At 34.9% G+C, this 14,202-nt stretch overlaps 5 protein-coding genes across 5 annotated transcripts; 2 read left to right on the top strand and 3 right to left on the bottom strand.

Annotated features, from left to right (window-relative positions):
• Window positions 1–895: 895 nt before the first annotated feature.
• Window positions 896–1,764, bottom strand: MONOS_3387 (uncharacterized protein; the record flags this gene model as incomplete). Its single annotated transcript, XM_067873385.1, has 2 exons — window positions 896–1,112; window positions 1,598–1,764. 2 exons carry the CDS (start codon window positions 1,762–1,764, stop codon window positions 896–898), a joined length of 384 nt encoding a protein of 127 aa, XP_067726626.1.
• Window positions 1,765–4,328: 2,564 nt separating this feature from the next.
• MONOS_3386 (putative DNA-directed RNA polymerase I subunit RPA43) lies at window positions 4,329–5,689 on the bottom strand. Its single transcript, XM_067873384.1, has 4 exons — window positions 5,512–5,689; window positions 5,266–5,417; window positions 5,123–5,205; window positions 4,329–5,072 (listed from the first exon to the last, which is right to left on the bottom strand). The coding sequence occupies exons 1-4, from the start codon at window positions 5,625–5,627 to the stop codon at window positions 4,536–4,538; spliced, it is 888 nt and encodes a 295-aa protein (XP_067726625.1). The 5' UTR covers window positions 5,628–5,689; the 3' UTR covers window positions 4,329–4,535.
• A 5-nt stretch (window positions 5,690–5,694) lies between these two features.
• On the top strand, window positions 5,695–7,328 carry MONOS_3385 (putative lysophosphatidylcholine acyltransferase / lyso-PAF acetyltransferase). The gene has a single exon (XM_067873383.1). The coding sequence runs from the start codon at window positions 5,765–5,767 to the stop codon at window positions 7,196–7,198; it is 1,434 nt and encodes a 477-aa protein (XP_067726624.1). The 5' UTR covers window positions 5,695–5,764; the 3' UTR covers window positions 7,199–7,328.
• Window positions 7,286–8,118, bottom strand: MONOS_3384 (uncharacterized protein). The gene is made up of 2 exons (XM_067873382.1): window positions 7,947–8,118; window positions 7,286–7,879 (listed from the first exon to the last, which is right to left on the bottom strand). Exons 1-2 carry the CDS (start codon window positions 8,094–8,096, stop codon window positions 7,478–7,480), a joined length of 552 nt encoding a protein of 183 aa, XP_067726623.1. The 5' UTR covers window positions 8,097–8,118; the 3' UTR covers window positions 7,286–7,477.
• A 161-nt stretch (window positions 8,119–8,279) lies between these two features.
• MONOS_3383 (uncharacterized protein) lies at window positions 8,280–14,174 on the top strand. The gene is made up of 7 exons (XM_067873381.1): window positions 8,280–8,353; window positions 8,405–8,607; window positions 8,682–8,887; window positions 9,010–9,140; window positions 9,283–9,403; window positions 9,603–11,949; window positions 12,247–14,174. Exons 1-7 carry the CDS (start codon window positions 8,299–8,301, stop codon window positions 12,889–12,891), a joined length of 3,708 nt encoding a protein of 1,235 aa, XP_067726622.1. The 5' UTR covers window positions 8,280–8,298; the 3' UTR covers window positions 12,892–14,174.
• The last annotated feature ends 28 nt before the right edge of the window (window positions 14,175–14,202 follow it).

The following is a 14,202-nucleotide window of genomic DNA, read 5'->3' as shown; positions in this document are numbered from 1 at the left end:
ACAAAAAAGTCAGCTTATTCTTCTTTTTTTGATCAAAATGAAAAACAACTAATAAAGATTAATTTTTCCATTTTTTAATAATTTTTTTTTATTTATTTCATTTTAACACTATTTGAATCAATAAATTCTTTATTTTTGTATTTTTTGAAATCACAATGGGTGATCGACAGATCTTTGTCAAGATCAGACTGTCAAAAAGATCAGTCTGTCGAAAGGATATATATATCGAACGGATATTCCTTTTCAAATATTTTTTCTCCATTTTTAAAAATGTTTTTTTAATAATGATTCAAAAGAATAACATTTTTAACTTGAAAATTTGAAAAAAAGAAAAAGTTTTAAAATGTCCAATCTGTCTGACATAATTTTATTGATGTGCAAAACCTCATTTTGTTTAGCACTTCATCAGCTTTCATATTTCTTCGTTATCAACGTTATTTTTAAAAATACTATTTTTTTGATTGCATTCCATAATAATTACATATTTTTCGTTTTGAAAACAAACTCAGATTTGTAGAAATATCATGTTAACACATGAAAAAGGTTTGACAAAAATCATTGTTTTTATTATTGAATTCGATAAATGAAAATAGAAATTTGTCGGAATTGTTATTTCTCCAATGAAGATTTTTCATTATTAGTAATGATTTGTACATCATTATTCAAATTCCACAACGGAAAGAATCTCATTCAAATGGAAATAGAAAGAAGCTGCGAAATTTTAAAGATATTCAAAATTAAATTATGATGTGGATAATTAAAAAAAAATGAAAAAGAAACTTTATACGATTTTGAAGAAGAAAGCTGAATTAATATTGAAAACGAAAGGAAAAATTGAAGAATAACAATTTGTTGGGAAACTATTTGTTCCTTTTATGCTCTTTTCACTGTTCATTTATTTCCTCTGCTTTTGTCTCTGAAAAATCACTTTCTCTTCGCCTTTTTCCAACATCTCCTCTTTTCCTCTTTCCAATACAACTTCTTCTCCTTCATCTTCTCTTTCCTCTTCTACTCTTCCTTCTTCTTCTCCTTCCATCAATTTTTCTTCTCCTTCTTTTTTGTCCTCAATCACATTAGTCACATCCTTGAACATCACTTTGTTCAGCCCCAATCTTTTGTTTTTTATCACAGCTGCAACAACAGTTAGAGCTTCATCCTATTCAAAACGAACTCCGAAATATGCGACTGCTTCATCCACAGCAGCAACAGCAGCTGCAGAAATTCCAGCTGCAGTGTCAACCTCCTCCTGAAGCTTCCTCGTCAAGCAATATTTCTCCTGGGATGAGTCTGCAATCCCATCCTTCTGCTATTTCTTATTATCAGATGCTTTCTTTATCAATGTCGACAGCATCATTTTTTCAAATATGCACAATAAATATTGAACGAACCTAATTTCATTCCATTGACGACTCATAAAAAGACTTTGACATCAAGACAAGCAAATTCACAAATGACAGAATAAAATTCTTATATTTCTGATTTTCAGCTGCATCCGCGGAAAAATAACAGACAACGGCAGCAGCAACAACTGATAGCAACTACTGATTCAACATGACAAAACACACAAACATCTCCTCAGATGACTTCACATCAAAACAGCAGCATATCTTCATCACCAGCATCTTCCACTTCTTCCTCTTCGCCTTTTCCAGCTGCATCGTCTGTCACAACAATTTCAAATGTTGTTTCATCTTTCACTTCACACGATGTTCTCATCTCTTTGCGGACGTCTTCTGTTTCACATTCACATGCTGCAGTTAACATCGATTCGACGTATCTTTGGATGCTGAACACCGTTGCCGTTGTGTGGAAAGGGGTGTCGATGCTGCTTCGGTGACTGTTGCAGTGGGCAATCCAGAATGGGCTGGAAAGAGTGAAGTGGAACCGGGAGATCTGAAATTAGCAGCACATCAACCACAAGCGGAGGTGCGACATGATGATCTGCATGAATGAGAGTGTGAAATATCTGCGTGTGATGGAGAAGGAGATGTCGTAAGATGAAATGAGAGACAGAGTGAAGGAGTCCTTTATGCAGAAAACAATCATCGCAATGAACGAGCACTTCAGAAGAAATTAGAGGAATTTGACGATCGGGAGGAAGAATTGGTCCAAGAGAGGTATAAAAGACGATTCATTTCTTTCAAGGCTGATTGAAAAATGCGACGGAAAGAAGAACAAAGGCAAAACAGAAGCGAAAGAGGCACAAGTGGATGACTCGAAAGACGAATAGTTGGAAAATAACAGCTTTTGATAACACGAAGCAGGGAGACGAACGAAGTTGTTCGGATGTGAGAGGGAGGAATGGAGATCCAGATGTAGCGAGAAAAAGAACAGGAGAAGTGGAGAGATTCAGCAATGGAATCGAAGCAGAAGCAGCAGGAGATTGAAGAGCGATGGTTACAGAGATGATTGGAGCTGGAAAAGGAAGTTAAAAAAAACATACAGATTGGGAAGATTCTGAGAGATGAGTAAAAGAAAATGGCAGATCAAGAAAGGCAGAAGCAGAAGGAGGAGAAGAAGACGCTTGCAGTAAAAATTAAGTACGAAGAAACCGAGTTGTCCCTAATTAAATTTGAATAGAAAGAAGAAGAAGAGGAAAGGCTGAAGGACAAAATAAGTTTGAGGAGATTCGCAACAAGCAGAAGAAAGAGGCAGCTGAGAAGAAGGAAAGGGGGCTTCAGCGGTTGCCGAATGAGAAGCAGCTGGGTGATAATTTTTAAAATCATAACTTTTTTCGTGTGATTTATTTTTTAAAGGTTGTTTGTCACTGAGTAAAGATTTTTATTTGAAATGAGAAAAACATTATTTGTGTGTTAAAAAAAATTCAAAAGCTTCAACAAAGAAAAACATTTCTAGTTCAAGCCCGTTCACTTTTCAATGTTCGTTCACTGATATTCAATGCAAATTTTCGTCCCTAAAACAATGAATGAAAAAATATGATTTCAAAAATAATCACTTCAATATCTAACTATTGTTTTAGGATTTCAATATTTTATTCTTTTAGGTTTGATTGCAAAATTTGATAGTTGCAGTTTTATCTTCTTAAGTTTTAAAAAATAATTGTTTTGTCTTCAGTAATTCTTGTTTTGGCTTTTTCATTTCATAATTGAAGTTTAATCAAATAGTATTTTCAAAAAAAGTTAATTATATTGTTTCGTCTGTTCGGAATTGTATTTTTATCGAATTTTCAAGTCAGAAAAAAAGTTTGATACAAGCAGAATAATTCAGAAAAATTCAATCCATTATATATATGCAGTTATCTTTAAAAAAACCTCCACATTTGTTTTGTCTTTTGGCCGACGTCCATTGCTTTATTTTTCCTTTAAGCAAAGTTCTGCAAAAACCTACGGTTTGTTCCTTATTTTTATTATTTTCCCATCAATGAAAGTTAATTTTAATGAAGATATATAGAAAATGATGAAATATCTTCTAATATTTAATAAGTGTAACTAATGGTGCACGCTTTCAATAACTATGGGCAGTTGCATTATCTCAACAACTGTTGATTGTTGCACTCTGACAAATTTCAAAGTTTTTCTCTCAATGAATCCAAATGCATATCAATTATTTTAATCACCACACAAACACTACGAGTTGAAAATAAGAATATTTTTATCTTTTCGGAGAAATAAGATTTTCCAAGGTTTTCCATTTATTGAAAATATCATAAACTTTATTCTTTTGAGCAAGTTGTTTCATTAAAATATATTGCATAAGTTTGTGTTAATTTAGGAATCAATTGGATTAATAGCAGAAATATCTCTATCAACTATTATTGAGACAGTACCACAGTACACTGCGATTGAAAGGAACCACCATTATAAACACTGACCATCTTGAAAAATAGGCAATTTTTGAAAAAAGATAAAAAAAATATTTGACTTCTGGTATTTCATTGAAAAAGAATGCACATTTGATGAACTTTTTGTGATCAAAAAATATGGAAAGAAAAAGTCTCTATTTTGAAATACGTGAGATATCACAACACATTTTGTTATTATATCAATGGTGTTTATTTACAGTTGTAAAATATCGATTTAATATGAAATCTGAAAATGTTCAGAAATGTTAAAAGAGAAACAATTGTTTCATGCTTTGTGCACAAAAAGCTTTAAAGTTCGTATTTTTCCCCATATTGTGTGGAACAAAATTCGGAAATAGAAAAAGTTAGTGGCATTTATCTGAAAATATCACTCTCTGAATGAGAAAGTTTCAATAAAAATTTTTTTCGCCTTGACATTCGAAAGGATTGAAAAACTTAAAGAATAATATGATTGATTTTTTTTTAACCCTTTCATTCAACAATGCAAAAATCAAATCAACAAATACGATGAATTACCTGTATTTTTTTAATTATCACAAAAATTCATATTTTGATTTTTAATTATTGATCATTTAAAACATAAAATACTCGAAGTGATTTTGAAAAAAAATAGTTTGTAGATGAATGAAATGATTGGTATCTGTTTTCTTTCATAAAATAAAAATAGTTATGTATGATACCATTTTCAAATAAACCAAATATTTTTTTCATTTCAATTTTCAAGTTTAATTTTCTTTGACTTACTTTTCTCTTTTCGTTTTTCTTCATCAATTTCATCACTTTTTTCATGTGTATGTTTGCTTTTTGACGATTCTTTTTTTGATTTCTTTTTTTCCGTTTTTTCCTTTTCTTCCTTTTCTTCTTCGTCTTTTTCAATATCCTCTTTCTTTCTTTTTGATTTTTTATGCTTAACAATAGTGCCTTCTTCCTTAATTGCAATTTCTTCTTTGACTTCTTTTTTTGTATCATCATTGCTTTCTTCTTTAACTATATCCTTTCCTTTAGAATCTTTTCCTTTTGATTTTTTTTCTTTCGCTGGCTTATCAGAAAGCAGAGGCTCAGTGTCTGTTACATCGTCTTCATTGAATGATCCAATTAAAACTGGAACTCCTTCATCAGCAGAGAATCCTCGAACCGCAAATAAAACTCGATGACTTTCATTTATAACAGATGGAAATGAAAATCCATTCTTTGCCTTTGTTTGCCTTTGCTTCACAAGTCTCCCTCCTGAAAATTGATATGAAGGTGCCTAAATAACATTAATATTATTAAATGATTTTTAAAAATGTGTGAGCAAACATCAACAAGCCGGACAGATGCATTAAAGAGACCATAAACAAGCAAGCTAACTTGCGTTGATGTAATTTTTTGAACAGTTCCGGCTTAAAAAAATTAAAAAAATTTTTTAATTTCGTTAAAAATTTTGCAGAAAACAAATATACCAAGTAAAGATCCAGATGTTGGCGAAAACACAGAAAGCATTGCAGTAGCAGATAAGCCAATTAGAGCAAGATCATCTGGAATAACTGCTAAAGAATGATTTACTTTAACATCAGAATATGAAACAACAACTCCATGAAGCTTAGATGTATATCTTTTTTCATATGAATTTCACATTTTCATTATAACGAAAAAATACAAGGAAAAACAAAAAATGTTTGATCTTGAGCTGTTAATTCGCAACAAACTTTAAAAGCATGACATCGCAATATTCTGCGATATATCGATCAAGATCCTCTGTCGAAGAAGGAGGGAGCCATACATCTAGATTGACCTTTGATGTTTTAAATGGCGAGCGAATCATTTCTTTTCCTTGATAATTAATCACACAAATAAATGTATTGTGATTCTCAAACTTTTTACTTTAGGTTATGATCAATACGAGAAAATTTCGAATTGCCAGACTTAACGACTAATTCTCATAAATATTCACCATTAAACATGAATACACAAGTTGCGTCAATAGATATGCCTGATGAGGATCATGATGAATACGTCTATAATGATATTCACATTTCACAAGATACAATCGATGCTTTTGAAGTTCATGAATTTTCTGTTGGGGGATGGATTAAATTTATTTTTGGACTTATATTCTTGTTCCCGTTTCGACTGATCTTGACGCTTATTTCTGTTTTAATTATCATGCTGTTGTATCTTATATTTTTTTGTTGTATTGGACCCGTTGATAAGCCCCAACCAAAAATTATAAGAGTAGTTCGGAGGGTTATTGGAGCAGGATGGGCCAGATTTATATTGTACTTGTATGGATTTTTTTGGATTTCAGAGCATGGAAAAATTCAAAAGGATGCAAAGATGGTGATTGCAAATCATAGTAGCTGCTTTGATATGTTTTATTTCATTTGGAAATTATCTCCATCATTTGTGGTTGCTGAATTTGTGGGAAAGAATTTTTTCCTTGGCCCTCTATCTCGAGTATTTAATTGCCCTGTAATTGATAGAAAATCTTCTGGAAACAGCTCATCGTTTTTATCCAAACTTCAACAACGGCTTGAATCAAACGATGACAAATATCCTCCGTGCATGATTTTCCCTGAAGGTGCAACAAGCAATGGCCAATGCTTGAATTATTTTCATAGTGGAGCTTTTGTTCCTGGAGCTCCAATGCAGCCAATTGTACTTCACTACAAAGATAAAATCAATCCAACTCAATGGTCTGTTCGAAGTTGGCCATTCCATTATTTAACCGTGATGTGCAACTTGACTAACAATCTCGAAGTGATATTCCTTCCTGTTTATTATCCATCTCAAGCTGAAAAAGAACATCCGCGCCTTTATGCGCAAAATGTTAAGAATTCCATGTCTTGTTCGCTGTCGTTGCTAAATCATGGGAAAGGCAAAGATCCAAGCAGTACGCCATTGATGGGAGGGGATCGCCTGTTTTTCCCTCAGACGCAACTGACATATCGAGACCGAAAGCTGTATGAGGTTAAGAGGAAAAACGCACGCTCAATAGGTGGAAACCCTCAACCACGTGCTCAATGGGACATATGCAAGATGCAGTGCAAGCGCAACATGAGAGATAGCACTGTAGGCTCGTCAACTTTCTTTTCGGGAGCCAACTTGGATTTGCCAGTTAACAGCGAGAATACCTACAACGCCTCTCCTCCTCCTTCATCATCTTCTTCAGTTGGAGTTTGCTCTAACACCTCCACAACATCAGAGCCTCCAAAAGATCAGTTTTCTTTTCTTCTTTTTGCTTTACCCCCTCCTCCAGAATCCTTTGACTTCCATCAGAAAGAATATCACTCTCAATGCACCGTTCCATCAGAACAACTTATGCAAATAATAGAGCCACCATCTGCTCAACATACATCTTCTTCTTCAAACAAGCAATCACAAGCCACTCCTTAATTTATATTTAGAGTAAAGAGACATTTCACAACGTATTTATAAGTCTCACACTTTTAGGCCTCGTTCACTCCCTTTTAAAAATCAAAATTTTCTTTTTTTCATTTTAAATCCACATGCTATTTATCCAAAATCCATAAGTTTTTTTAAAAAATAAAATGAATTCATGTTCAAAGATTGAAATGATAGCGAAAAGAGATTCATTCATTAAAAAAAAAAGACAACTTCAAACAAAGGAATTGTGAATGAATTATCACTTCATACAGAAATAATATATAAAGTTTAGCTTCTTCGTGTGCTTAGCTCTCTTATTATTTGAGCTTTCATTTGTTCTATCTGCTGATCAAAATGCTTTTTCAATTTTTGCTCTAAAACTTCTAATTCATGACGTAAAACTATTAATCCAGCTGGAGGACGATCTGATCCTTCAATTACAGCAGATTGACCTCGGAATTCAGTTCCAGCAGGATGAGTTGGAGCAGCTATTTGTTGAGATGCAACACGCGATTGAACAGGTGCATGAGGTTGCTTATATTCGTTTATTTTAGCTTCGAAATCGCTGGCTATTCTTGGATCAGGGAAATTATATCCAAATTGCATATCAGGTGGAATGCTCAAGTATATAAAGGCGTCCGACATTTTAACCATTTCAATTTCAGGGATCAGTTCTCTGCTTGCGAAATGCTATAATAAAACAATGCAGATCATAAAATTATACAGATTAATTTTATCAAATAAATGTATAAAGAACCTGTTGCGTTGCTTGATTTTGGATGGACAGGGTGGATCTGCCAGTCGTCGAATTAAAGACAATTCCTATTTCTGCTGTTTCAACGACTGATTGCCATGAAGAACTGTCGGACTTCATGAGTTGACATATGCCACTGAAAATCTGTTGCATGATGCAGCTAATTCTTTTGTTTAAAAGATCAATTATGATCTTGCCCAAAAAATTAAAAATCTTCGTTTAATTGGTGGGTTTTTAAACATCTTGAATAAAGAAACAGTTGGTACAATTTTCAACAATCACGTTGACATTTAAAATTGTTTTTGTTTTTTTGATTTTTAAACAATAATATATAAAGATCATTTAATACGTTTAGATGTGGCTTTTGTTGTTATTTTTGAATATATCCGCACGAGACGTTGTGCAAGGAGGTTGGAAATATGCAATTTTATTGTATTCATTTTTATATGTTTGAACATTAGTGATTGACCAACAAAATTTTGTCAATTGGATTGCAAGGGCAATTTATGATGTGGCGAATATCATTCCAAGAATTAAGAAAAGTCACACCTTAGGAAGTACAACATTTGAAGTTACATCCTTTTCCGATGTTGCAGTGAATTTTTTGCTTGCCGATACAATCAAAACTGATGATATATTTCAGCTGTGCCTTTCATACTGTGTTGTGTGTTTCTCGTTTCATTTAATTGATAGATTATTTATATTAAATATCTTCATTGATGCTTTATGGAAAATTAGAGCATTATCGGAATAGCAATTCCAACAGCACTATTTTTTCTTGCTGTTTTGTTTATTGGTTTTTGGTGGTGTATTTTACAATGCATCGGATCAAAACCCGTTGAAGGGAAAAAACCTTCTCCATGCACAGCTTGTCGTGACCACACAAGAAAGAAGACGCAATGCTTTTGTCGAATATGCTTTTTGATTTTATCAATTTTTCTACTGTATGATTAATTAATTTTCAAAGCTAGATTATCAAATTAATCACCCACTTTTTATTTTTATTTTATTACTGTTTTTCAATATATTGCATTCTTGCATTTCACCCCATTTATATTAACTTTAGTTTTGGAATTGTTCTTGCGGCTGTTGGAGGTATTTTACTAAATAACAGTGTCAAGGGAACATTTAACAATTGCACAGGAACAGTCAATTGGTTTTTAGACGCTGTCGATAAACTTGAAGCTATTTCAAACAGTGTGGCAAAAATAATATTTATTATAAATATTTTACTGAAAAAATTTTTTAACGTTTTTTTTTTTTAAAAAAATTGTAATTGAATACATATTTTACCAATACAACGCATTTATTTGATTTTTTAATGAACTACGAATGAAAGTGGGAGAAACATTTCTAAACATGACAGGAGGCGTTGGAGACTTCCTTACAGAATCAGGTGCTGGAGTGGTTAGCGAAGAGTTAATGCGCATAAACGAAGCAATTGACGAAGCGCTTTCGATGTTTGCATATTTCTGTTTTTCTTTCACATATGCTTTTTCTTCTTGTTTTTCATTATCATTATTTTTTATTGATTATTGAATTTTTATTATAATTATTATTTTATATTGTTAATTTCTCTTCATCACAAACAATACTTAAATACACCATCACCCACTTCCTTTCCCCCTTCCCCCTTCCCCCTTCCCCAATTATCATTAGTCAAACAACACTCAATGCCATCAACAACAATGGCGGAGGCAGTCGAGGAAGTTTTTTCCCTGTTGCCCCGCCAAGTTCCTGGAGCAACTTCAAAGGAAACATCACAGCTGCCCTGGCTGCTTACGATGCATCGATGGCCGAGCCAGATGATGTGATTGCACAGACAAGCAGGGGGAATAAAGAGTGTTTCAGAGAAGGTTTTGAAAGTTTTTGTGAAAGCGACAGGAAGAAGCATGATAATTATGAGAGAGAAGAAGATCAGTTGAAGAAGAAGAAGAAGAAGTGCATTGCTTCAGAGAGAAAAGGAAGGAAGGATGTTCGAAGCTATTCATCTTTCAATGAACTCACATCATTTCTACCATCTGAGCTAACTTCATCATCATCATCATCTTCTTCTTCCTCTTTTTCTTCTTCCACTTCCACTTCCACTTCTTCCTCTTCCTCTTTATTTTTTTCATCGTCGCCACCATCAGTCCCTCCAAACATGCACCCACGCACTTCACACACACCAAACAATGCCACCAACACCACATCCGTCACTGACTCCACTCTGAGACTGAGAGAAGTCTGTCAGCAAGTGCGCACCACACTGCTTCCTCTCTACAACTCCATTTTCACTTTTTTCACTTCTCTTTCTGCTTTCCACACGAATGCCATGGCAGAAGTAGGCGATTCCGAGGCGAAGATTCGGCAGTCGCTTGCATTGCTCGACGAGAAAGTTGCTTCGATTCAAACAGATGTTGATGGAACGGACTTGGCGGTAGTGGTGACGAAGCTGCAAGAACTTGATAGTTTGCTGCCGAATGCAGAAAGCACGCAGCAGAGCAACAAGGAGGCGTGGGAAGGCGCGAAGGAAGAGGCGAAGGCGCTGATGCTTGCGATGAATGAGTTTCTGGTGGAAGTAGATGACTTGAGATCGAAAGACGGAGAGATGTGTGGGCTGTTTAGACAAGGAGAAAACGAGGGGGAAAGTGAAGCGAATGGAGAAGGGGGATTTGATGGCTATTTTGGATCGGGTTATGATTCGGCTTATTCAGCATTCTCTTCTCCTTACTCCTCTTCCTCTTCCTATTCTTCTTCCTATTCTTCTTCTTCTTCTTCCTCTTCCTCTTCTTTCTCTTCTTCCTCTCACTTATTATCGGCCCAACCAACCTGGTATGCCACCTCACTCAGTGCCATCGAGATAGCCGCCAACAACACCTCAAAAAGCTATTCTCTTTCTCTCATTAACTCCAAACTCTGCACACCAGACCCCGTTTTCATAGGTGCGTCAGGAGCATCCTCTCTTTCTGCTGAGCTCCGCTTTGCAGACGCTGCGCTGGATGAGCTGACAGACGCGACAGTTGCCATCGACAGCCTGTTTTTTGAAGCAGAGGACACGCTTTTCCGAGCAAAGAACTACTTGGCGGATTTTGGTGGGTTTATCAACGAGTATCTGAAGATCTACAAGGGATATGGAGATGTCATATTCTATTCGCTTGCAGCATTTCTGGGTGTTTACTCGCTCATCGTCATCTCCACAGTCCCTTGCACGTTCTGCAACTCTGTTGACTCCTTGCTGTGCTGCTCCATCTTCTTCCAGTTTGTGTTCTTGTTCATTGTGGCAGTCGTGGCAGTTGCTTTGGCGGTGCTGGGCATTGGGCTGATGGACACATACAACGACCTCTACAGGGGCAAAGACCTCGTCAAATTCTACCCAATCTTCGACTTCATCGTCGACCTTACAAAACCGGCGAATAAAACAGAGCCGGCAGCAGCAGTAGCAGCAGTGACAGAAGCAATGATGGAGATGAAGATGGCAATGGAGATGGAGACGGCGATAGGGGAAAGAAATGGAATGAATGGATTTCTGTTGGAAGAGTCGATTTGTGCGAATTCGGTTGGTGATTCTTTGAGAAGTTCTTCTTCTGCTTCTTCTTCTTTTCCATCATTTTCTGAAGCGTCTCTGTTGGATTCATTAAGTGCTTCTTCAACACAATCACCACACACTTCACAATCACAACCGCAATCACATTCACAGACACAATCATACACATCTTCATCTTCACCACACCAATCATCATCATCATCATCAATTTCTTCTTCTTCTTCTCCTTCCTCCTCGTCTTCTTCTTCCTCTCCCCATCCCAACAGTTTCGATGCCCCCACCTATGATGAATTCCTTCCCTTTGCTCTGCTCAATGGCAGTGCCATAGGCAACTTCTACTTGAGACACAAAGATGGAGAGCAGAATCCGGTTGAGACGACGTTTATCAAAGGAATGAATAACACGTTTATGAATCTTGTGAATAAAATGAAAAATCCACAGACATTTTTGGTGGATCGAGAGCCGAGGCAGGCGATGAGGGTGTGTTTGGACTGAGGAAAATATGTGTGAAATATGTGAAATAAATGAAAAGCATGAAATATATGAAATGCATACTTGTGCATGCAATGATTATTGTTATTTTTTCTTTCTTTCTTTCTTTTAAATATTTGGTTTATTGAATAAAATTTTGCTTTTCTTTGCTTTATTTTTATTTTTCCTCTTTCTTTGTCATTGCCTTTTCTTTCAATCTGCTATTTTTCTTTCTTTCTCTCTTTCTTTCCATTTTATTTATTTATTTATTTATTTATTTATTTATTTATTCTCCCCTCTCCCAAGAACCACCTAAACGACTTAGGCACCACCTCAATGAATGCTCTTTCCACATTCAATTCTGTTGTGATGAACATCATCAACCAGGAGACAGTCACAGCGACGCTTTATGCCTTTCTCAATGCCATCTTCATTTCCATCTCGCACAACCTCACATTCATCTGGGCAGCTCTTTTGATCATATTAGCGTCTTCTTTGCCTTCACTGTGTATTCTGATGTGTGGAAGGGACTTGTGGAAGAAAGAGACAGAGGCAGAGAAGAAGAAGAGAATGCGAATGGAGCGGAGGCAGAAGAGGAAAGAGGAGAGGGAGAAGAAAGGGGTGGTGGATGTTGGGGGAGGAGGAGGAGGAGGAGGAGGAAGGAAGAAGGAGAAGAAGGGGAGCAGAAACAGCACGGCAAACGGGAGGGATGGAGGAAGCAGAGGGAATAGCATGAGCAGTATGAATAACATGAGGTACAATGAGATGATGGCGCTTGGGGCATATGGAGGAGGAGTTGGTGTTGGAGTCGGAGGAGGAGGCGGAATGGGGATAAATGGAATGAATGGGATGGGGATGAATGGGATGGGGGGATTAAACTATGATGCAGTGATGAGTGCGCAGATGATGCAGAACTACCCGATGTATGCAAGATCTGCGTATGAATATTAGAGGAAGAGAAGGATTACTATTATTTTACTATTATTATTATTATGATAATGTTGATTATGATTTTATTTTGATGATAGAAGAAAATGAGGAAGAAAAGAGAAACAGAAAGAGAGAAAAAGAAAGGAAGAGAAAGGAAAAGTCTTCAAATCAAAAAAAGGAAGACAATTTAATAGATAAGAGTGAAATATCAAATGAAAAGAAATAAGAGAAAGACAATTTTTTAAAAGAGTTTTGAAGATCATCAAATTTAAATAGAAATTCATTTGGAATATTCGATCAAGCTTCTCATTTGTCATTGCAGTGATGTAACCACATGTGCATGCTTTATTTAAATATCTATTTTTTGTTTGTTATTATTATTTATTTTATTTATTTTATTTTGAATTCTTATTGTTGGTTTATTTCCTTTATTCCGTTTTGGACTGAATGCGATATAAACACATTTTATTTTATTTTATTTTTATTTTATTTTATTTTTATTTTATTTTATTTAATTTTTATTTTAACTGAGGTCAACAAAGAGAAAGAATGAGGATTGAGATGAGAGAAAGAGATTGAAAAAGATGGAAAAAGAGATAGAGAGAGTGAGAGAAAGAGGGAAAGAGGGAAAGAGAGATAATTATTCGATGATATTCAGACGTTTGCTTCAAACAGAATTGAACGTGTATCTTTTTATTTTTTCTTTCTTTCTTTCTTTCTTTTTTTTTCCTTTTATTTCCAATGAAGAAAGAAATTTGTTTGCTGTCTTGCGCAGTCGTTTCTATGCTAAGCAAAAATTTTTATTTTATTTTATTTATTTTTTATTTTTTTTTATTGTTCCAATATTATTTTGCTCATCTATATTATTCAAGCTGTTCTGAACTTAACATAATAAATTTTTTTCAACATTTTATTTATTTATTTTGCTTTGCTTAACTCATCTTGCTGCATGAAAGACAGCCCATATCACTCGCTTTTTTGATAAGTGTCTTTGTTTCTATATTATGAATACCATTTATTCCACTATTATTACAGTTTATTTTCCCTCTCCCAATCTAACTGTTTTTTTGTTTGTTGTATTAATCGTGACGTCATGCACTGTTTGTTTTGTTTGCTCACATATTTTTCGAAAAATATTTCGTATAACGCTTTGTTTTCTCTTTAATGTTATTAGTCAACTCACAGAAAAACTTCAATCTTGCAGTAAATTTACAAGTTTTTCTTTTATTTTCTCTTCTACTTTTATTTTTGACATGCCATTTTGTGAATATTTGCATTGTTGTTCAATAATTCGGAAGACAACAGCTCCGCTGCAAAAAAATGCAGATTTCT

Source organism: Monocercomonoides exilis (assembly GCF_001643675.1).
Source record: "Monocercomonoides exilis strain PA203 chromosome Unknown scaffold25-1336746, whole genome shotgun sequence".
NCBI classification, from domain to species: domain Eukaryota; phylum Preaxostyla; order Oxymonadida; family Polymastigidae; genus Monocercomonoides; species Monocercomonoides exilis.
This window is presented reverse-complemented; position numbering and strand designations above follow the sequence as displayed.

What these genes read in the sequence shown, in the direction of transcription:
- MONOS_3386 (XM_067873384.1), bottom strand. Translation starts at nt 5,627, where the DNA reads ATGATTCGCTCGCCATTTAAAACATCAAAGGTCAATCTAGATGTATGG. An exon ending in TGCGATGTCATGCTTTTAAA is followed by an intron (nt 5,418 to 5,511) that starts GTTTGTTGCGAA and finishes ATATGAAAAAAG; the next exon opens with ATATACATCTAAGCTTCATG. An exon ending in CATCTGTCCGGCTTGTTGAT is followed by an intron (nt 5,073 to 5,122) that starts GTTTGCTCACAC and finishes AATGTTATTTAG; the next exon opens with GCACCTTCATATCAATTTTC.
- MONOS_3385 (XM_067873383.1), top strand. Translation starts at nt 5,765, where the DNA reads ATGAATACACAAGTTGCGTCAATAGATATGCCTGATGAGGATCATGAT.
- MONOS_3384 (XM_067873382.1), bottom strand. Translation starts at nt 8,096, where the DNA reads ATGCAACAGATTTTCAGTGGCATATGTCAACTCATGAAGTCCGACAGT. An exon ending in AAAATCAAGCAACGCAACAG is followed by an intron (nt 7,880 to 7,946) that starts GTTCTTTATACA and finishes GTTTTATTATAG; the next exon opens with CATTTCGCAAGCAGAGAACT.
- MONOS_3383 (XM_067873381.1), top strand. Translation starts at nt 8,299, where the DNA reads ATGTGGCTTTTGTTGTTATTTTTGAATATATCCGCACGAGACGTTGTG. An exon ending in ACTTGAAGCTATTTCAAACA is followed by an intron (nt 9,141 to 9,282) that starts GTGTGGCAAAAA and finishes TACGAATGAAAG; the next exon opens with TGGGAGAAACATTTCTAAAC. An exon ending in ATTGACGAAGCGCTTTCGAT is followed by an intron (nt 9,404 to 9,602) that starts GTTTGCATATTT and finishes AATTATCATTAG; the next exon opens with TCAAACAACACTCAATGCCA.